The 22,263-nt window shown below is 38.0% G+C and overlaps 3 protein-coding genes across 5 annotated transcripts in view; 1 reads left to right on the top strand and 2 right to left on the bottom strand.

Annotated features, from left to right (window-relative positions):
- Positions 1–5,266, bottom strand: part of LOC123763996 (tetratricopeptide repeat protein 21B) — a 74,237-nt gene extending 68,971 nt beyond the window's left edge. Inside the window, exons 1-3 of one of the 2 annotated variants that reach the window (XM_045751424.2) lie at positions 5,187–5,266; positions 3,595–3,713; positions 298–468 (exon numbers count right to left, since the gene is read on the bottom strand). In XM_045751424.2, coding sequence (XP_045607380.1) covers positions 298–468; positions 3,595–3,621 — 198 coding nt within the window. In that variant the 5' untranslated portion in view covers positions 3,622–3,713; positions 5,187–5,266. The remainder of the gene's footprint in view (positions 1–297; positions 469–3,594; positions 3,714–5,186) is intronic. The other variant, XM_069330136.1, reaches the window with a different exon arrangement.
- A 778-nt stretch (positions 5,267–6,044) lies between these two features.
- Positions 6,045–20,445, top strand: Non3 (Ribosome production factor 2-like protein Non3). The gene is made up of 6 exons (XM_045751428.2): positions 6,045–6,239; positions 7,641–7,773; positions 11,336–11,495; positions 12,532–12,811; positions 18,794–18,938; positions 19,315–20,445. The coding sequence occupies exons 1-6, from the start codon at positions 6,217–6,219 to the stop codon at positions 19,501–19,503; spliced, it is 930 nt and encodes a 309-aa protein (XP_045607384.1). The 5' UTR covers positions 6,045–6,216; the 3' UTR covers positions 19,504–20,445.
- The window catches only part of ValRS (Valyl-tRNA synthetase), a 59,816-nt gene continuing 57,947 nt past the window's right edge, over positions 20,395–22,263 (bottom strand). For both annotated transcript variants that reach the window (XM_045751426.2, XM_045751427.2), the window contains one exon: positions 20,395–20,858. In XM_045751426.2, the coding sequence (XP_045607382.1) occupies positions 20,748–20,858 (111 nt within the window). In that variant the 3' untranslated portion in view covers positions 20,395–20,747. The remainder of the gene's footprint in view (positions 20,859–22,263) is intronic.

The raw sequence follows: 22,263 nt of genomic DNA, 5'->3' as shown, positions 1-22,263 counted from the left end.
GATTTTTTTTTAAAGATGGCGTCTGTTTACAAGAGCCCTGAGGAAGCTGATGTGAACCCCATGTAGCCGCGGGAGTTTTGAATGGGACGTGAAAAATAAAAACCCCCGGAGGCGCGTTGCGCACCCGAAGCCTGGGCCTACAGGCGCATTGCGCAGTTAAAGGGTTAAGTACATCGTAAGCTCAATATATAAAGGAAGAGAGCTCTTTACCATTACATCAGGAGTGAAAATTGTGTCTGAATGTAGTCTAGGTAGTATTGCTTCATATTTCATAATTTACCAGAAATGTGCATTTACCTGTAGAGGCTGAAGTTGTCTTATAGCCTCCTGTGTGCATCCTTGCAGAAGGTGAGATACTGCTGAGTAGAAGCGGTAAACAGGATCATTGCCAAATTTCTTGGATGCTGCAATGCAAGTATCTTGCATTGCCTGATAATACTGCTCTCTTCCATAGTAATGTATCTTTCCCTGTAAACATTATCATATAGTATAAGTGTGTGATGCTATTCCATTTATATTAACACTGTACCAAAATTGTATTTACTAAAAGTTTTCCAAGGAACATTCCCATATTTTATACCTAGGTACTGAATACTATTATTGTAAATTATGTTACTGTAATGAGTTTTTTATTTCTTATACAGTATTATAGTACAGTATTATTATTAATATTACTATTAATATTTTTTTCTTTCACGTCACTTCAGGGGGTGGGATTTCAACAAATATTCAAATTATATGAAAATTACTTGAAAATAATTTGAATATTTGTTGAAATCCCACCCCCTGAAGTGACGTGAAAGAAAAAAATATTAATAGTAATATTAATAATAATACTGTACTATAATACAAAACTTCAATTATTTGCCATAAGCCTCGTCTAAGTTTCATCATATTATGTTAACCTTTAAACTGCGCAACACGTCATATGACGTGTTGAGTAACTTACCCAAATGTGCGCATCACGTCATATGACGTGTTGGAGTCACAAAGGTAGATACTGTACTTATATATAGCGTGTATATACAGTGTAATTACAGCAAAAGGAGTGTTGGGAGAAGTCATTTTGGTGAGGGAGGTGGCGACATCTGCATGACTTGTCATGCTGTGTAAGGGTGGGCACTATGCTCTTTGAACACTATACCGGCTTAGTTGAAAATTTATGGTGAGCAAAATATGTAGATACTTATATATAATGTGTGTATATAGGGTAATAACACCACAAACAGTATACTTTAAGGAGGAATGTTAGTGCATCTGGCCTTGAACCAGTGAGCGAGGGAGGGAGAGAGGGAGCATTACTTGTTTGTGGAAACCTGTTACTATATGCCGTCACCATACAAGATTAGTGGTTCGCTATGAACACAAATATAGATACAGTACTTATATATAATGTGTATATATAGTGTAATAACAGCAAAAGGAGTGTTGGGAGAAGCCATTTTGGTGAGGGAGGTAGCATCATCTTCCTGACTTGTCATGCTGTGTAAAGGTGGCCACTATGCTCTTTGTGCACTATACCAGCTTAGATGAACAGAACATGTAGATACTTTTATTTATATATATATATATATATATATATATATATATATATATATATATATATATATATATATATATATATATATATATATATATATATATATATAATATATATATATATATATATATATATATATATATATATATATATATTAGTATATTTTGGTAGCAGTCTTTCCTGTAGACATATATTATTAAATATGACCAAAAAAGTAAGATTAATAATTCTAACACGAATTTTCTCGATCTTTCTTATGTTTCTTTTCACTGTTGATGGTAATTGAAAAATCAATTCTACAAAATTCATTTTTATTTCTAGTCTGACGCGACACTTGAGCGGGTTTTGTAAAACTTATTACATTTTCAAAAACTTTAGTTTACACACACAACTATAACTGAATAGAGCTTAAACATCTTCGATTTTTTATACCTGCATTTGGGTGAGGTGATATGTTACAACAGTTTTGGATGAGGTGAAAACAAACTTTCAACACAAGACAGAACACGAAACAATGGGTATTGAAGGTAAGAATGGAAGTAATTGCAGAGGGCCTATTGGCCCATATTTCTTGATGCTTCTCTATTGGAGCGGAGTCTTACCCATTGTTTCGTGTTCATATTGACCTACAACTTACACATATTCAAGTACGAATGCCAAGCAATGTTTATTAAAGCATACAACAACATTCATAAGTTAGAACTACCACATTCGTTTTTGATAACTTCAACTTCAATTATCTCTAAAACTGTTATTTCTACTTTGAGATTTGAAGAATCCAGTTTCTGACCCATTTTCACCATTTTTATATATTATGTGCATATTTCTTAGTTTTTCTTAGTTCTAAAGTTTAATCCATGTCATTTATTCATAAACCCATAACCTTGGGAGTTATAAATGTTTTCGCCTAAAAAATGGTGCTGTACATATTTTGACGGCAACAGTGATTATTATTTTACAGTAAACTATAATCTAAAACATTATAATCTAAAACATTATTTTCTCTGAAGGAAAATGAAATTGACATGCCATTCTGGGCCCACAATTAATTAAATAAAAATTGGTGAAATTTTTGATCCATAAAAACAATTTGAATTTTTGCAATTTTCACTTTTTAAAACAATTTTTTTTCCCCTGTTCATTTTTGAGTAATAATCCATTAACAAAAGTTGGAGCAATGACCATGTGGATAAAGCACCGAAAATTTGAGTGTTTGAGGAAGGTGATGACAGGGCCTATCATCTTGGGGGCTTGACAGCTGGGTGGACAGTGCTTCGGATTCGTAGTCCTGAGGTTCCGGGTTCGATTCCCGGTGGAGGAGGAAACAAAAATTGGCAGTTTCTTTCACCCTGATGCCCCTGTTACCTAGCAGTAAATAGATACCTGGGAGTTAGACAGCTGCTACAGGCTGCTTCCTGGGGATGTGTAATACAGTACAAAGGAGGCCTGGTCGATGACCAGGCCACGGGGAAGCTAAGCCCTGAAATCATTTCAAGATAACCTCAAGATAGGAAGGTTGAGAATGTAGAACTGCCCCCCTCAATTGGACAAAGTCATCAGTCTTTGAACACCTAAAGTTATTGACATTTTTAGTGGACTAAAATATAGATATACCGTGAAGTATTAGGATTATTGCAATATTTATGAAACAAATCTCCACAGTCCCCATGGTGTAGTGGTTAAGACACTCGCCTGGCATTTCACGAGCGCTTTGTCCTGGGTTCGTATCCTGGCCAGGGAGGATTTACTGGGCACAAATCCTTAACTGTAGCCTCTGTTTAACTGAACAGTAAAATGGGTACCTGGTTGTTAAACGATTTTTCGCAGGGGTCGTACATAGGATTAAGGACTTGCCTGAAACGCTATGCGTACTAGTGGCTGTAAAAGAATGTAAGAACTCTTGTATATATAAATAAAAAAAATACAAATAAAAAGAGGCATTGTTCTATTAAATAACATTGTAATGAATATTTTCAAATGGATAAATTGTTTAAAATAATTTGGCAAATAACTCTTCTCACAACTGTCATAATAATAAATATTGCCTGTCATACCTTGAATATTGCATCTGCTTCAGACATCTTGACTTTAACTTAGATATTTTTCTTGTTGTCTTTACTAGCCCAGTGGAGTAGATGGCAGAGGTTTCCTTTACTTTCAATTGCAGCAGTATCTGTGATGCATGTAAATGTTATTTAGATTATTCTAATTAACAAGTATTTATATAGGTGCATACTTTCACATATTTATTTTATTTACATGTTGGGGTTAACACCTCTGGAGCAATTGTGTGGATTCATAACCTTGGAAAAGGGAATTGAGAGCATTTACAGAAAATTTGTCTTTTGCCTCCGACTTTGTGAGCATTTGCTTCTCCTGTCCCATTTGGATTAGAACCTGGAATTGCCAATTATGTTGAGAATGAACCCAAATGTACTACCAAGATCCCTGACTAAATGTTATTTCGTAATAGTGATGAGGAATAAATTAGGCAACGAGTCATTTTAGGTTACTTACAGACACACAGTGTTGGGTATAGTAGCTGAAAATCAGTGACCTGAACTTCTACCGGGTCCGAAAATAAAACAATGAATACAGATAGACGTGTGATGGTACCCCATGCCTTACAGAAACTTAAGTCTGAGTATTCCCATTATTTGGTCGAGACCGACAGTAAGAGCGATATGATTATCAAGAGGTGTGGGAATAGCAGAGGCAGGCCAACTTGAGCTATATGGTTGGAGACTACCTGCTCGTCTCTCTTTATGATACCATACATGCAGCTTGTTACAAGTCTCCTCTCCTGATGGCGACGGTAGTCGATGTTGTGCCTAAGGTGTACTTGTGCTGGTGGTATGACCGTCTCAGATAGGTCATACCATACACCCAAACAAGGTACCATTTGACTCTCTATTACTCCCTTATCTATCCATATCTCAACTATGGTATTTGTGCTTGGGGCTCTACTACCCAAAATCACTTACGTCCTCTAATTACTCAACACAAAGCTGCTATTAGGACAATATCCAATTCTGGCCCCAGACATCACTCGGTACCCCTACTCAAATCTCTGAATATGTTAGATATTAAGTCACTGCACATTCTCTCATGTGTATTATACATATATAAAACGCTGAACTATAATGCCAATCCTGATCTCAAAAGCTTCATAGAAGGTTGTAACAGAACCCATGAGCACCACACCAGAAATAAATACCGTTTTGATATTCCTAGAGTACGACTTAATCAAACTCGAAATTCTCTACAAATCAAGGGGCCCAGAATGTGGAATGACCTTCCCAACCATGTTAAAGACTGTACCTCTCTCAACCAGTTTAAGATAAAAGCGAAGCTATACCTAATAAATTCCCTGTAACCTACCTTACCCTTCTATTGTCAACCAATGTCTGTTTTTTTTAAAGAGCGCTGTTTGTCGACATAATTGTATTTGTGCTGCTTTTTCAGCTATGATTTCATTTCTTGTTTTCATTCTACTCTTTATGCTCAATTAGTATTAAGCTTTAGTCATTTAAGTTTTTCATGCCCGAAACGCTTTGCGTAATAGTGGCTTTAGGCATTGTATGTACTAGCTCTACCTATAAGTCAACCAATCTTTGTAAAAATTTCTTGTATGTATGTACCTTACCTAAATAAACATTTATTTATTTATTTATTTGACTTTCCAGTTGAGAAGAGGCGACATTTGTCGTCTGTTTATTTACAAATGGAATTTTAACTGAGTACTGAGTCTGGTTCTTTATTATTAATTCAAGATGAAGAAAAAAAAATATAATTTAATGTAATATACTACTCAGACGAGTAACTAATTACATAATTAATCAACATTTGATAATTAAATGAATATAAATTACACAATAAGGCCATAACCATAAGCAATTATCATGAACCTTAAAAAATAATATTAAATATTTGTAAAATTAATATATTATTTATATTTTGTAAGTAAAATTAAAAATAATTATTCTTTGATCTGTTTTTTATTTATAATAAGATGAAAGTTAAAAATAAATGATATAAGAAATATTTACTCTTTGCTGAGGAAATAAACAAATATCATAAATGTTTCCTTTACGCCAAAAGGAGAAACTGGTACATATGTAATCTATTGTCGGGGACAGGCAGATAGTATATATATATATATATATATATATATATATATATATATATATATATATATATATATATATATATATATATATATATATATATATATATATATATATATATATATATATATATATATATATATATATCTTTATACCCCCGTGCTTTCTGCCTTTTGTGTCAGTGGCTGCTCTTCTGTCTTTTCTGTCTTCTTTTGTGTCAATGTGCTGCTATCCTACGCTATATGAAAGATAACAAAGTGTAGATCAATAACTAGCTATAACACTACACTACACTACACTTTAACTAGCTATAAGTGCATGGGCCTCAGGGAAGGGGCCCCGCTGACGTCATTACCGTGACGTCACCACCTCCCCCTAGCTCTCAGGAAACAGTTAAGTGTTTAGAGAGAGGCTGGTGGCGGCGTGGACCGTGTTCGGGAGACCTTCACCTCTACCACCACCACACTCCTCCTAACACATAACAAGTGTTCCTTTCTTGCAACACAGTAACGTGTATTATAACGTAACTAGTCACGCTATACCGCCAAGATGACTGTGATGCAACGTGTTGTGTAAGTACTTGCAGGTGTCTGAAGCTAGGCTTACCCAACAGTAATAGTGCCTCGGGGATTACACTGAACCAGGTTGGCTTCCTCACCTTCTGTTGTGTCTCGTGTGGGAGTAGGAGGAAGCCCTCTCGTGTGGGAGTCGGAGGAAGCCCCCTCGGGTGGGAGTCGGAGGAAGCCCCTTCTCGGGTGGGAGTCGGAGGAAGCCCCCCTCGGGTGGGAGTCGGAGGAAGCCCCCCTCGGGTGGGAGTCGGAGGAAGCCCCCCTCGGGTGGGAGTCGGAGGAAGCCCCCCTCGGGTGGGAGTCGGAGGAAGCCCCCCTCGGGTGGGAGTCGGAGGAAGCCCCCCTCGGGTGGGAGTCGGAGGAAGCCCCCCTCGGGTGGGAGTCGGAGGAAGCCCCCCTCGGGTGGGAGTCGGAGGAAGCCCCCCTCGGGTGGGAGTCGGAGGAAGCCCCCCTCGGGTGGGAGTCGGAGGAAGCCCCCCTCGGGTGGGAGTCGGAGGAAGCCCCCCTCGGGTGGGAGTCGGAGGAAGCCCCCCTCGGGTGGGAGTCGGAGGAAGCCCCCTTGTGTAGGGGAGGGCTGCCAAGATTATGGACATAGCTGCTAACTTTAGCAGCTACCCGGGCACCATTACCAAGAAATGCTACGTGTGTTTTGGTCGATCCATATATTCTTACAACTATATTGTATTTAGATATTTTGATGACCAACACAAGGGGAAGGGAACAGCTAAAGGCATTGGTAGAAATATCTTGTTATTTTAATGGATTCAGAGTTAACATTAATAAAATAGTCTTAGTTGAAAACCTAAGTACAAAATCTTGAACTATAAATTCACTTGAACGTGTCCATCATAGGATGACAAAGTTAACTCCCCAAATTAGTAACCTGTCATATGAAGAGAGATTAACAAAGCCTTTATTGCATTCACTGGAAAGGAGACATGATAGAGGTTTGCAAGTGGATGAATGGCCATAACAAAGGGATATTAATAGGGCATTAAAAGTATCAACACAAGACAGAACACGAAACAATGGGTATAAATTGGATAATTTTAGATATAGAAAAGATTTGGGTAATTTGGTAAGATTTGGTTCGGTAACAGGGTTGTTGATTTGTGGAACCAATTACTGCGTAACGTGGTGGAGGTGAGGTCCCTCGATTGTTTCAAATGTGGGTTGGACAAGTATATGAGTGGGATTGGGTGGTTATAAATAGGAGCTGCCTCATATGGGCCAATAGGCCTTCTGCAGTTACCTTTGTTCTTATGCTCTTATGTTCTAATTCATAATATTACGTGTACTGTGCTGAATTTTGATACTGTTGTGTATGTGGGCATAGGGGAACAGCAGATGCTTTCCTTAATTGGCTACAGTAAAAGATGAAGTTAAAATTATTTTACTTTTCAGGAAGCCCCGCACGCAGAGGGCAAAGCGTGCCTTGGTACGACGGGAATCGAAGATTATTGAAAACACTAAGCAGTGTTTATTTTTTTATGGGCAAAAAACCAGCAATGCCATTCGACAGTGTCTGAAAGATTTTGTAAGTGTTCCTAAGTTAAATTTATATTTTAATATGATATTTATAGTAGCCTATGTATTTGAAAGTGAAATTTTTAAATGCAAGTACATTCAAGGAAAAATATTCCTTTACCCCGCAGTTTCTTGGAAAATGCAAAATAGCAAAGTCGTCTTTGTTGATGTTGTAGAGGGGTTAGCTTATGAATGAATGGGCACTTTGTAATGACGAGTCATTGGTCAAAACACCATACACATCAGTTTATACAATTCACACTGCTATCAAAATAAAAATAATGTAGAACAGTAAATAAAAATTAATATATGTAGACTAGTGAAAAGTCTACTAAAATTAAGGGGGCATAAGTACATTTCTTATAAGTTGTTCCATGTCAACCAATCTTTTTTGACTAGTTGTGTATGAAAAGGGCTGCAATTGTTCCAAGTTTCAGTATTGCAGCCTAAATAGAAGGCTGCAATACTCATTTTCACTAGGCTTTTCACTCGTATGCGCGCTTACTGTTTTGGGCGTTTCACCTCCGGCCTGCTCTTGAGTTTCCAGTGCCGTCCTAGTCGTTGGCCCGGGTGGTCTGTTTTCTTCTTCTCCTAGTTTTGGTCCTTGGGTTGCTGCTTGGTTGGTCAGGCTGGGGGTGCTTTCTTGTTGTTCGGTTGCATTTTTTCGCTGTTCTCTGTGTGTCTTGGCCTCTGAGGGCGTTGGCGCATTTTGGTTGTCCGTGTTCCCATTCTTCCCTCATTTCTGTAATGTGGTTCAGGTCTGCAGGGTCTTTGTTTCGTCTGTGGTCTTGTTTTTTTAGGTTAGGGTACATGGCGTCCGCCTCCCGGAACCTTCCCTATTTTCCTTATCTGTGGTGATGTAACTCCGGAGAGCCGACGGGGCATCCCCCAGAAACCCAGCGTTGAATGTAATGAAACTCCATTTTCTGGGTGAGTCTCGGAGGCTCCTCGGCATCCTTCCCTCCCTTCGGTCGGCTGTGTTTTTCGCGTATTTTGATGTAATGACGATACAGCGAGCGTATCCAGTTGTAGCTCTGAGCGTCACCCTTGCAATCCTATGCTATCTCCAATTTATTTAGATTATACATAAATGAACAGTGTTAGCGGCTTCCATGGTGGTGTTTTCCATAGATATTTTCAAGAATACCTGAATCTCTTCCTAACTGACAAACACTCTTTGAGGCTAGCTGAATCTCTTTCTGACTGATGAACACTCTTTGAGGTAAGCTGAATCTCTTCCTGTGTGGGACCATACAAAGCGATCTTTTCAAGACTACCTTATAAATTGATCTGTTCCTATAATCTTTTTAATACTACCTTATGCTTTACAAGCTTGGCTACATCCCACCTACAAGTACTAAAGCCAAGGGTATACCTGAGTGGTTATTTGCAAGCACACAGAATGAAGAAACGGGAAACAAAAATCAATCTGTACCTGGTGCAACAATAGCGAAGTTGCGCTGTGCACAATGGACTACTTCGTTGATTATTACTCACTTCCGAAGTACTGAGTGTGTAATACAGTGTGTTACTGTACTGTGTAAATAGTGTGTGAAACTGTATATATTGTAATTTTAGTGAATTTTTAACAAGTAATATTGTGACTAAACATTTATTGTGGACACATTACTGACACATGTATCACAGTGCCATGGAACATTATGAACGTTCTACTGTATACATATTGTAAAGGACATAAATATGCATCATATACGATAAAAAAAAAACGCATTGGAAATACATAGAACAAATAATTAAAAATATATATTTGTGGCAACACGCATTGCTTGAATGGCCTGCGAGACAGTGTCTGGGCGTGTCACGCACGGCGATTAGCCCCTGATGACGTCACAGTGCACCTTGTCCACGTCCCCACAGCCAAAGTAAGTGGAATTTGGTATTTATTTTTACATAGACATGTTCAGGGAAGGAAATTTATCATTTTACAAAAAAAAATTGGGGGGGGGGACACTTTATTTCATGCGCACGGGGGAATTTCACAATAAACTCGGTGCAGCACGGTGGTTAAAAAACAAAAGGCTAACTAAATTAAAATAAAACTACTGTATCAGCTCGCTAATCTGGACTATATGGGAAGCTTTGCAGTGTGAACAATTGCAGGAAAAACAAGACACATTAACAATTAAACACTTTGCTTAATAAAAAATGAATACAAATAATAATAAGAATCTGAAAACTTGGCTTAACACTAATGATGACAAAATGACTATAATAATTACATTAAGGGTGACTATACAATATTTACATTGTGCTGTACTTCCTCCGTCAAACGTCGTAGACGAGACCAAATCGAGCGAGGGGAAGGCATATTTACCAAGAACACCAGAAGTTGTCAGAGTGCTGGGTTGCCAGCTGTGGACATCATGCTGGTGTGTAGCAGGAGTTGAAGGGTCAACCGGCAGAGTAAGGGGTCATTTACAGGTGCAGAATGAGTAGCCGGCAAACACTTGGTGGGTGTAGCTCTCAAGGCAGGGTACTGGGGGAAGCAGTGGTACAGTACTCCAGATGTCTGGGCTGGACCTGGGCTTGACAGCTGAGTGGACATTGCTTCAGATTCATAGTCCTGAGGTTCTGGGTTCGATTCCCGGTGGAGGCGAAAGCAAATGGGCAGAGTTACTTTCACCCTGATGCAGCTGTTCACCTAGCAGTAAATAGGTACCTGGGAGTTAGACAGTTGCTACGGGCTGCTTCCTGGGAATGTGTATCAAAAAAGGAGGCCTGGTCGAGGACCGGGCCACGGGGACGCTTAGCCCCTAAATCATCTCAAGATAACCAAGATAACCTGGAGGTTGGAGTGACGTGTTAATAAAAAAAATGTCATGGGTCTAACTCATTTTCTCTTCGTTTGGCTCTTGCATATCACTAACTTTCATAATGCCATGGTGACCTATTTACACTAATATAACAAATATTCGATAAAACACAAAATTTACAGAAAAGTTTAGTGGGTTGTGCACTGAACGACAGCTACTTGAAAACTGACTCATCCAATATGCGTATTTACATTTTAATATCAAGCAAATGATCGATTACCGAGCACGAACACAACGTTCGAATGCCAAATTATTCGAGTTGGGAATGAAGCGAAGTGAACTATCAGAAGAAAGAGCCAAGCCATTACGTCTATATAGCACTTGGAAGAGATCAGGATAAGGATTTGGGATGTGATAAAGGGAATGGTACCCAACCATTTGGACGGTTGGGGGTTGAATGCTGACCTGCACAAAGCGAGACCATCGCTCTACCATCCAGCCCAAGTGACTGGGCTGTCATTTGAGTGCCAAGGTTCCACTGTATTGGAATGTAGTATGTTATTATCAATATTTGTACTGCATTACAGTACTTTAATTTCTACATAATGGTGGGATCAGTATCTCTGGTCATTTATTTAAAAATACCTGAACCAGATTACTTCATTTTATGAATACATTACTGTATACTGTACACCTATTCATATTGCATAAAGTAGTACAGTATGTAATTCCATGTTGTATCAAGAACAATCTTTTATCATAGCAATAGGTGACTATATATTTTCTGTTTTCTGCTAGTACTCCCTCAAGAAACAGGATGCACAACACCTTCAGAAGAAGAATCCCATCTTACCTTTTGAGGATATTCTTCCAGTAGAGAGACTGTCACAGAAGCATGATGCATCGCTCTTTTGTATGGCAACACACTCAAAGAAAAGACCAAACAACTTGATTTTGGGTACGTAAAATTTGGTAGAGTATCAGACAACACAGTAAGCTCATTAGGAAAACTTTGAAAAGGCATTACGCATACTTGTAGCACTTTGTCCAGTTAAATTTTTGTTTATATAACCACCATAGCCCATCACCTATAGACAGATTTTTAACAGAAAGGTGCCACATAGTTATGTGCATACTTGGTTACAAAAAATGTGTGATATTTCATGTTTAATTAGAAAAATAGTGAACACTACATATTAAATATTTCAGCCCAACCATCTATAACTATCTGGTACAAATATGTCACAATGGACCACCAGAAAGTAGACTTTTGTATTACTGAATTTGAACGAACTGGAAAATATTTTATATTTATGTTGCTAATAAGACCTAACCTAACCATCCTAGGCCTAATGTGGTACATACATGTATTATACTAGTCCTAGGAATACTTAAGTTTGCTTTTTAGCTTTATTTTTTTCAAACTATAAAAAATGGTACAAAAATTGGTTTACTGGGGCTCCATTACTACATACAGTATTGGTACATTTGATCACATAGTTACAAAGATTTAACTATATATTAATACTTAGTTAACTAATAACTATGTAGTATCATTTCAGAAGGATGCATTGAAATATTTCAAGATGTAGTTATGCCATTCTATCCTCCCTCCTCCCCATAGAGATGATGATGATGTGCACTTTACATGACAATTCAGATTAAGACCAACACTGGATAGGTGACCATGCAGACAGCTGTGCCATTTGTTAGGGGACCTCAATAAGCATAACAATCATGTCCCTCACAATAGTATATACCATGTTACAACTAATCTCATTTCTCCATGTCTTTAACTATATTTTGCAACTCTTGCATTCACTGCTCCAAGGATCCTTCATTTGTTAAAGTTAGGTTGCAAGTGCATTTTATTATTATTATACATTTTACAGTACAGTATATCTGCATAATTTTTCTGGGGCTCGCCCAGAAATTTGCATTTCATTACATTCAGTGCTTATTTTTTATGCTTGTAATTTGTATTAATTCTCCAGGCCGAATGTTTGACCACCATATTTTGGATATGGTGGAACTTGGATTAGAAAATTACAAAGGCCTTGAAGAATTCAAGAATACAAAAATTTCTGCTGGCACTAAACCCTGCATGGTCTTTTGTGGAACTCAGTTTGAGGATGAGACTGAATTCAAAAGGCTAAAAAATCTGTTGATAGACTTCTTTCGGGGCGTGGAAGCATCGGTGGTACGGTTGCAAGGCTTTGAACATGCACTCCACTTCACAGCCATAGAGGGAAAAATACTCTTTAGAAGCTACAAGTAAGTTCCATTATTTAATTATTTGTACTGTACATTGAAATATTAAATGGTTCATAATTTTACTTACCAAAACCATATACATTAATTATTTTCCTTAAAAAATCAAACTTGCTTTGACTTTCATAGAAGGATTGAGATCACTACCTATACAGCCACTAAACATTTCCATTTTATTAAAGTTCTCTTACTTGTTGGATAGGAAAGTGAAAAATTACATTCTTTTTAAGTACAGTAGCTGTTTCATTGAATCATTAAAAACAAAAATACATTTTATCAAAGGCAGTCTTTGATAAAAATGGTATTGCATGGTATTGGAGAACATGGAATTTGGTGGAATGTGGATAAGCACTTTGTATAAAAAGTTTTGAAGTGTTTACTAAATTGTGATACCATGTACAGATTAGCCATGGTCTCTTATGGGTCTGTACTGTAGTGTAATTACCTAAGTGTAGTCACAGGAAGAGAGCTACGCTCGTGGTGTCCCATCTTCCCAGCACTCTTTGTCATATAACGCTTTGAAACTACTGACGGTCTTGGCCTCCACCACCTTCTCCCCTAACTTGTTCCAACCGTCTACCACTGTTTGCGAAAGTGAATTTTCTTATATTTCTTCGGCATCTGTGTTTAGCTAGTTTAAATCTATGACCTCTTGTTCTTAAAGTTCCAGGTCTCAGGAAATCTTCCCTGTCTATTTTATCAATTCCTGTTACTATTTTGTGTGTAGTGATCATATCACCTCTTTTTCTTGTCTTCTAGTTTTGGCATATTTAATGCCTCTAACCTCTCCTCGTAGCTCTTGCCCTTCAGTTCTGGGAGCCACTTAGTAGCTTAGTAGTAATTACCTAAGTGTAGTCACAGGAAGAGAGCTACGCTCGTGTGTCCTGTCTTCCCAGCACTCTGTCATATAACACTTTGAAACTACTGACGGTCTTGGCCTCCACCACCTTCTCACCTAACTTGTTCCAACTGTCTACCACTCTATTTACAAAAGTGAATTTTCGTTTATTTCTCCGTCAGCTTTGTTTCATTAGTTTAAATCTATGACCTCTTGTTCTTAAAGTTCCGGGTCTCAGGAATTCTTCCCTATCAATTTTATCGATTCCTGTTACTATTTTGAACGTAGTGATCATATCGCCTCTTTTTCCTCTATCTTCTAGTTTTGGCATATTTAATGCTTCTAACCTCTCCTCGTAGCTCTTGTCCTTCAGTTCTGGGAGCAACTTAGTGGCATGTCATTGCACCTTTTCCAGTTTGTTGATGTGCTTCTTAAGATATGGGCACCATACAACCGCTGCATATTCCAGCTTTGGTCTAATAAAAGTCGTGAACAATTTCTTTAGTATTTCTCCATCCATGTATTTAAAAGCAATTCTGAGGTTAGAAAGTGTAGCATAGGCTCCTCGCACAATGTTCTTAATGTGGTCCTCAGGTGACAGTTTTCTATCTAGAACCACCCCTAGATCTCTTTCTTTGTCATTCTTTAAAGATTTCTCACATAATATATAGGTTGTGTGGGGTCTATGTTCTCCAATTCCACATTCCATAACATGGCATTTATTAACATTAAATTCCATTTGCCAAGTGTTACTCCATATACTTATTTTGTCCAGGTCTTCTTGAAGGGCATGACAATAATCTAGGTTTCTTATCTTTCCTATTAGCATCATCAGCAAACATGTTCATATAATTCTGTATACCAACTGGTAGATCATTTATGTAGACAATAAACATCACTGGTGCAAGAACTGAACCCTGTGGTACTCCACTCGTAACATTCCTCCACTCCGATACCTTGCCTCTGATTACGGCAATAAAAATATTCGCTATAAGACTATTACTATTGGATGGCAGGTTGTCTACAGCCGTCCACTTGGACGGTCGGGGATTGAACGCCGACCTGCATGAAGCGAGACCGTCGCTTTACCGCCCAAGTAGTTGGACGTTTTTTAATTTTTTAAAGTACTGTAGTTGTTTTTCATAGTTTTTTTTTTTTTTGTTTTTTTTTAGAAAAATAGTTTTCATAAACTGTATTGTAGTACCCAACATACAGCAGAACTACTTATCAATACAGTGCTATGGCCCTAATACACTACAGTACGTATTTACTGTACAGCATTCACAACTCCACGAGACTTGATGATGGACATAACTCCAACAATAAGGTAAATAACAAATGTAACACAGTATTTTTTAGTAGTAGTTATATATAGGTACATCATATAAAATGATAATGCATTTTTATTGTGTACAAGAAAGAAAAAAAAGACTTGACGCAAACGCCTCCTGAAGGTCACCACTTGGCAACGAACTGGGCTGGTCCCATATAGTGCGTTGAATCGAGGTTGTACTGTATATGTTTAAGCATATTTTAGTGTAATAGAAAAAAACTACAAGTTTCGAAAAGGATTTCTTCTGGACAGTCACCATTTTTTGTCCTATAATGATTACTATTAAAGAAATAAACAAAAATATTGAAGATTTTGTATGATGAGATGCCACTTCTGGTTCCTTCAATGGTACCTAAGGGCCAAAACAATCTCACTAGGCATCAGACTACCAAGAGCAGGAACTAGGGTTCAGCTCTTACAAGAGGTGAAGAAACAGAGGGTTATTTAGTGGTGTGTAATGACATAAAAGATAACTGGCTCTAAACTTCTCTCCTCCAAACATTTCTCCTCCATGCTGTGGTATCACTAGCATTTCTACTAAATATGCAGTACTTTACCCGTGTCCTTTCTGCACTTTTTCTTTTCTTCGTATTGACAAAAAAAAAAATCTTGGCTACTCTTGCTACCAAGTGGGTAATTTTATTCCACAAGTTTATAGCTCTAGATACCTGTTTTGCTGTCTTAGCCACCGTGCTGCACTTAGTTTATTGTGAAATTCCTCCCGGTGCGCATGAAATAAAGTGTTCCCAAAAAATTCTTTTTTTCTTCGTAAAATGTTAAATTCCCTTCCCTGAACATGTCTATGTAAAAATAAATACCAAATTCCACTTACTTTGGCTGTGGGGACGTGGACAAGGTGCGCTGTGACGTCATCAGGGGCCTGGTCGCCCATGCGTGAAGCTCCCAGATTTCAATTATTTGTCTTATGTATTTCCAATGTGGTTTTATTTGTTTGTTTTTTTATCGTATGTGATGTATATTTGTGTCCTTTACAATATGTATACAGTAGAACGTTCATAATGTTCCACGGAACTGTGATACATGTGTCATTAACACTTTCGCTCGGGGATGACGCAGCATTGCGTCATCCGTTTACTGGCGGTAATGCCGGGGATGACGCAGCATTGCGTCATCCACTTTAAAAATTCGCCAAAAATCGGGTTTTTATCCGATTTTTTTGGGACTAATTTTAAAATGCGCGCCGATGTCTTCCCATTTTCTTTGTTGTGCCTAGTGGCCCGCAGGCGGCGCGGCACACGCCGTCGGCCCATTGTTTTTGCTCCACTGTTGTGACCGGTGTTGCCTCCCCTCGCGTCTCAAACGTGTGAACATTTCGGCTATTTTCCGTGGCTATATTTCTTGCTGCGGCTTCAGAAACTATCTACGATTACTCCACGATGGATAGTGATTATGAACAAGGCCCTTCCAGGAAGAAAATTGCGAAAGAAAGGCGTGAAAAGCAGAAGCTGAGTAGTGTACAGGAGAAGTACAAGCATGTGAGACTAACTCCCTCTAAGTTTCAGGCTGTATTTGACGATTTGTCTGGGTCATCTAGTGATGAAACTGATGTTGGTATTGATACTGATGCAAGTAGTGAACATTTAGAAACAGAGACGGCCGATGAGGATTTTGATAGTGATGAAAGTGAGGGCAGTGAGGAGTCTGAGGTCGAGATTGCCACTCGTGCACGGCGTGGTACTGGAGCTCGTGCTAGAGCCAGACGTACCACACGTACCACACGTACCCCAGCACCAACAGATTCTGATGATGGATGGTGTAGTGACAATACTGCACCCTTTGTGGACAATTTTACAGGTACACCAGGCTTGACTGTTCCTGTACCTACCACTGTTCTTGGATTCATTCAACTCTTTCTGACACAAAAATTGCTGAAATATATTGCCTATGAAACAAATTTATATGCTTCCCAAAATAAGGCAGGTACTGGGCAAAGTACAAAGCACAGATGGCAACCAGTGACAGTGAAGGAAATTGCTAGATATATGGGACTGACGATCTTGATGGGTATTTGCCCGTTTCCCGTATTGTACAGGCAATGTTGTTCTTCAATTGGCCCTTATATGCACATATCCATCTGAAGAATTCTATTAGGAACATTTTCATACCTAAATGAGAGCTGTAACATGAAAATTGAGATTACCACCAGGAAATAATACTAAACATATGTGGGCAGGAATTGGGAGTGTAGCGGGAAGGCGTCTGGGCGCTCACTCACGGCTAACGCGTGGCCCGTCTTCAACTCGTCGGCGGTTGGAGCGTGACCAGGTTTTTTATTTTATATGCTAATATTCCTCTAGATAATTCAATTATGAACCCATTGAGACCAAAATGAAAGACCTAGGACGAAAATTGAGGTGACCAGAGTGAAAATAGTGAAAACATTTTATCGCGTTTGCGCGCTCCCGGGTAACTCGTTCGCACTTTCTCTGCTTGCTGCGGGTAATTAGCCGGGCTTTTGGAGTTTATATGCATTTAGTGCTGTAGAGAATTTTATTGCGAACACAATGATACCAAATTTAATCTCGTAGAACGAAAATTGAGGTGACAAAGTTGAAGAGAGTATACACTTTTCGGAATTGACGCGCGCTTCCGTGACACGCTGGGGCCCATATCGCCCTGTCGAGGGGTGGCGCGGGGGGTGCGCGAAAGTGTTAATGTGTCCACAATAAATGTTTATTGTCGCAATATTACTTGTTAAAAATTCACTAAAATTACAATATGTACAGTTTCACACGCTATTTACACAGTAACACACTCTTACACACTCAGTACTTTGGAAGTGAGTAATAATCAACGAAGTAGTCCATGGTACACAGCGCAACTTCGCTCTCAGTGCACCAGGTACAGATAAATTTTTTGTGCTTGCAAATAACGCACTCACATACACCCTTGGCTTTAGTACTTGTAGGTTGTATGTAACCGAGCTTGTAAATCATAAGGTAGTATTGAAAAGATTATAGGAACAGATCAATTTATAAGGTAGTCTTGAAAAGATCGCTTTGTATGGTCCCACACAGGAAGAGATTCAGCTTACCTCAAAGAGTGTCCATCAGTCAGAAAGAGATTCAGCTAGCCTCAAAGAGTGTTTGTCAGTTAGGAAGAGATTCAGGTATTCTTGAAAATATCTATGGAAAGCACCACGATGGAAGCCGCTAACACTGTTCATTTATGTATAATCTAAATAAATTGGAGATAGCATAGGATTGCAAGGGTGACGCTCAGAGCTACAACTGGATACACTCGCTATATCGTCCTCATAGGTGCTGTATCACTTGCATCCGACCTTTTTGTTAGGTCCTTATTATGCGTAGCTTCACCAATATTATGACCCTTATGTTCTTCAAACAATAAGGTTTGAATTTCACTGATAGAGCGTTATCTTTCAATACCGCGTGGTACAGGTGTTTGGGAGCCAGAGGCCCGTGTGCCACCCATGGTTGATCACTCAGAACTAACCCAGCCAGCAGCCCTAGGGCATTCTGGGAATGTTTTCCAAGATGGCTGCCTCTCACTGGAGGTCCTAAGAGTCCATTTCGTACACAACCAACCTCGTACACATTTAGAATTGGTACCGAAAAATCAAGTCAAATTTTCTAGGTTGGCGCAGTTTCCCGCCAACCGATAATACTCGGTTGGCGCAGTTAAGTGGTTAACTAGAAAGACAGGAAAAAAAAATTTTTTTGTTGTTGTTGCTCTTGAAAACAGTCAACTTTGTCACTTGCCTGTTGCACCTTTGAGGAGCATATGATCATCCATTTTAGAGAGTTTAATATTACATTCTTTCCTTCCCCAGAATATTACTTAAGAAATCAGGTACAAGAATTCCTCGTGTGGAGCTAGAAGAAATAGGCCCATCATTGACTCTTCATCTTAGACGCAATATATTTGCCTCAGAGGACCTGATGAAGAGAGCCTGTAAACAACCAAAACAACTTAAGGTAAGTTTTGTTTTCTTAAGAGGTTGTTCAGTCGGGTTGTGTATGTTGTAATTATTTCCATTAAAGCAAATACAGCATGCATTCTTTTATTGGGCATCACAAGACCTTCTTCGTAGTACAATAAGTGTTAGTGCCCAATTACTTATGCCTTCAAAGAACAGTGTGTGGGGAATAAATCATTTTCTATACTTCAGAGGCATGTGCAATTAGTAAGTAACACTTGCTATCGAGGCTGAAAAATTTGAGGGTACTGTCGGTCAGATGATGTAGTAACGCATCACCCCATTGTTTGAGTGAAAAAATATATGCTTTAGATATAAATATATATAATATAAAATACAGAATTTTTCTAATACTTGAAAATTAAATTTTTCAGCCTAATAAGGTGAAGAATATAAAGAAGAATGTATTTGGAACAAAATTAGGCCGTGTGCACATGACCAAGCAAGATTTGGGCAAGCTACAAACACGAAAAATGAAAGGTCTCAAGAAAGTATCCAATAAGAAAGTTGATTCTCCAGGCGAAGAAGCATCCACAGCACCATCAATGGACGTTGATCAGTAATGCAAAATGTGTAAAAAGTTGTGCCCTTTTTTTCATACAAATTTAGCATTAATATGGCTAAAGCTACATGTGTTTAGACAACCATTGCATATGAAAATATTATGTTTAAGGGGCCGATAGTTTTTTTGAACTGTTCAATGTCAACCCATATTTTTTGACTAGTTGTATATAAAAAGAGCTGCAATTTTTAAATTATTGCAAGTTTCAGTACTGCAGCCTAAATAGAAAGGGAGATTTTTCATTTTTATTTTTTCAACAAATTTTACACATTTTCAAGTGTGTATTTACAACCACACCTTTCAGATATAATAATTTTGACACTTTTCTGACACATTAGCATATAATAAAGGATCTGTAGAAGGGGATTTTCCAAAACGTCTCTAGTTTTCCTAATACAAATAGTCAAAGTTCCCCCCAAAATTATGCAAATATATCATGTTTATTGCTATTTATAAAATCAATAAATGAACTTAGGAAAAAATGTGAGCGATCTTTAAATGAAACTTACATATAAGGTGCAAGTTGAATAAAAAATTTGAAAGACTTTATTTTTTTACTTGAAAATAAGTAACAAAGGTGTTGCCATCTGTGACTTGAGGTTGACATCAACCAATTTCCTCAAATTGGCACCATCAGAGATACACACCTGACTGCACATAAGCCTAAGTTTCATGCAAATCACCTAGTATGTAAAAAAAAAAAAAGGCAATTTATTTTTTAAATTTAAATTTGTTTTTAATGTGATATTGTTAACACTTGAATTGAATAGTCAAAAACCATTATCAAACAAGTTTGATTGAAATTGAACGAGTTTTCATTTATTGCATATTTGGAACTAACGACCCTTAAACATTATTGATGAAGGCAAAATTAGGTAAATAAAGGTAAAGATAAAATTACCATAAAAATTTATTTATAATAAATTATATATTTGAGACTACAGTACAAGCTTTTTTTTTTAACCCTGATTAACATGCCAAATGTGTTCTTATAAAACATAGCTTAAGGCATCCTCGGTAAATATCTTCCTGTCCTGTTAAATAACACACAGCATTTTGACAAATCTCAAACAGCCAAAATTATGAGAATCACAATGACAGGCTGTTGCATTCATAAGTCCTCTTATGTTCCGGCAATTCAGTACTGTACTGTACAATTTAGTATTTTTGTGATGTGATGAGTGGAGGGACTGAATATTTATCCACAAAATATCCAAAGCCAATGGGAAATTCAACTTTCAAATTTTACTCTGTTTCCATGGCTTCCAACTGTTGAATGGCATCCTTACTCTGTTCCAATTCTGCTTCCAAATCCAATTTTTTAGTATCGTTCTTAGCACGGATATCCGCTGGTACCTGCAAAAGAGACGCATTTAGCTATGTATTTGAGTTATCACCGATGAAATAATAATAATCAGAGAATTCTGTTGCACACTTCTCGCTCACAATTAAATGAGTAGTTTGGCCTCTTAAGTAAAAGTAGAGCATTTAAGTTTTTTTACATTTCATTTCATTCCTTTATCTCTTTCATCATACACCATCTTGTATACTCTCATTTTGTCCACACCCACTATTTTGACCACTTTGCCCCTCTCCATATCAAAGTTTTGATATGGAGAGGGGCAAAGGGGATTTTTCTTTTTTTCTTATTATCCTTATTTCATCTACCATACTCTTATTTACAGCACACCTAACACTTGCCCTAAGTACTGAAGTCACTAATTCCTCCGTTTTATCCTACAGTTCAAACACCATTCTCTTGCACATATCAAGATAATTCACACACTTGCAATTTCTCCTTCTCAACAAATAACACCAAATCATCTGCACTGAGACATGTCAATAACAATCTACTTCCATTTCAAGTGTTCCTGACTTACCTTCCTAACTCATGGAAGGTCTCATCTGCTCATTTAACATGCATAACTGTGCTTTATGCCCACACCAACATTAGGAGAGGATTTAAAGTAAACTCCTACTCTCACATGCTCTTTTCATATAAAAGAATTTAACTAATTGATAAAGCTTTATTCCACTACCTATATCTGAGATAATGCGCCTGGCCTTCAACCTTAGACACATGGGGGGTCTTCACCCAACTTTTCCGGACAACATTAATGCTGTCAGAAAGGCCATGTTCTGACCTTTCTAAGATGGATTAGTACTATTAATCCTCTCTGAAAGATTAGTTTGGTTTCTCCAAAATGTTCAGGTATTTGCGCTGTAATTATATACCACATATACAATTTCTTTTATCAATATTACATTGTTGCATCAAAGTAACAATAGTAAAAATTCTGTTGTTTGCTGGAATATCACATGTTCTGAGAGGGAGATTTGGTAATCTACAAAACTTCCCAAAATGCTTCACAATAAATCGTCATTCAATTTTTTATATTTGTTGACTAAATAATCAAGGTAAATTACATTCAGACTAAATGCATTTCAATGGTAATTATTAACCCCTCAACTGCTTGGCTTCCAAATATGACCCCCCCCCAGTGTGCAGGAAATAAATTATTATTTTTTTCTTCCCTTCCCTTCCCTTACCCATACTCAGGGAAACCCTTCCCTGAGTATGGGTATAGTAACAGAAGGTCGAAATCGTACGTACTTTGGCTGCTATGGGGTCAGTAAGTTCGCGCGTGACGTCCTCATTCCCTGGTCGCCTGTGGTGTACGCCCCCGGGGCAGGATGCGCAAGTTGCAGCAAATATATTTTTGTTCATTTTTTTGCACACAGTTCCAAATACATTTTATTG

The sequence above is a fragment of the Procambarus clarkii genome, chromosome 23 (assembly GCF_040958095.1).
Source record: "Procambarus clarkii isolate CNS0578487 chromosome 23, FALCON_Pclarkii_2.0, whole genome shotgun sequence".
NCBI classification, from domain to species: domain Eukaryota; kingdom Metazoa; phylum Arthropoda; class Malacostraca; order Decapoda; family Cambaridae; genus Procambarus; species Procambarus clarkii.
This window is presented reverse-complemented; position numbering and strand designations above follow the sequence as displayed.

What these genes read in the sequence shown, in the direction of transcription:
- Non3 (XM_045751428.2), top strand. Translation starts at nt 6,217, where the DNA reads ATGACTGTGATGCAACGTGTTGT. An exon ending in ATACTCTTTAGAAGCTACAA is followed by an intron (nt 12,812 to 18,793) that starts GTAAGTTCCATT and finishes TTCCTTCCCCAG; the next exon opens with AATATTACTTAAGAAATCAG. An exon ending in AACAACCAAAACAACTTAAG is followed by an intron (nt 18,939 to 19,314) that starts GTAAGTTTTGTT and finishes TAAATTTTTCAG; the next exon opens with CCTAATAAGGTGAAGAATAT.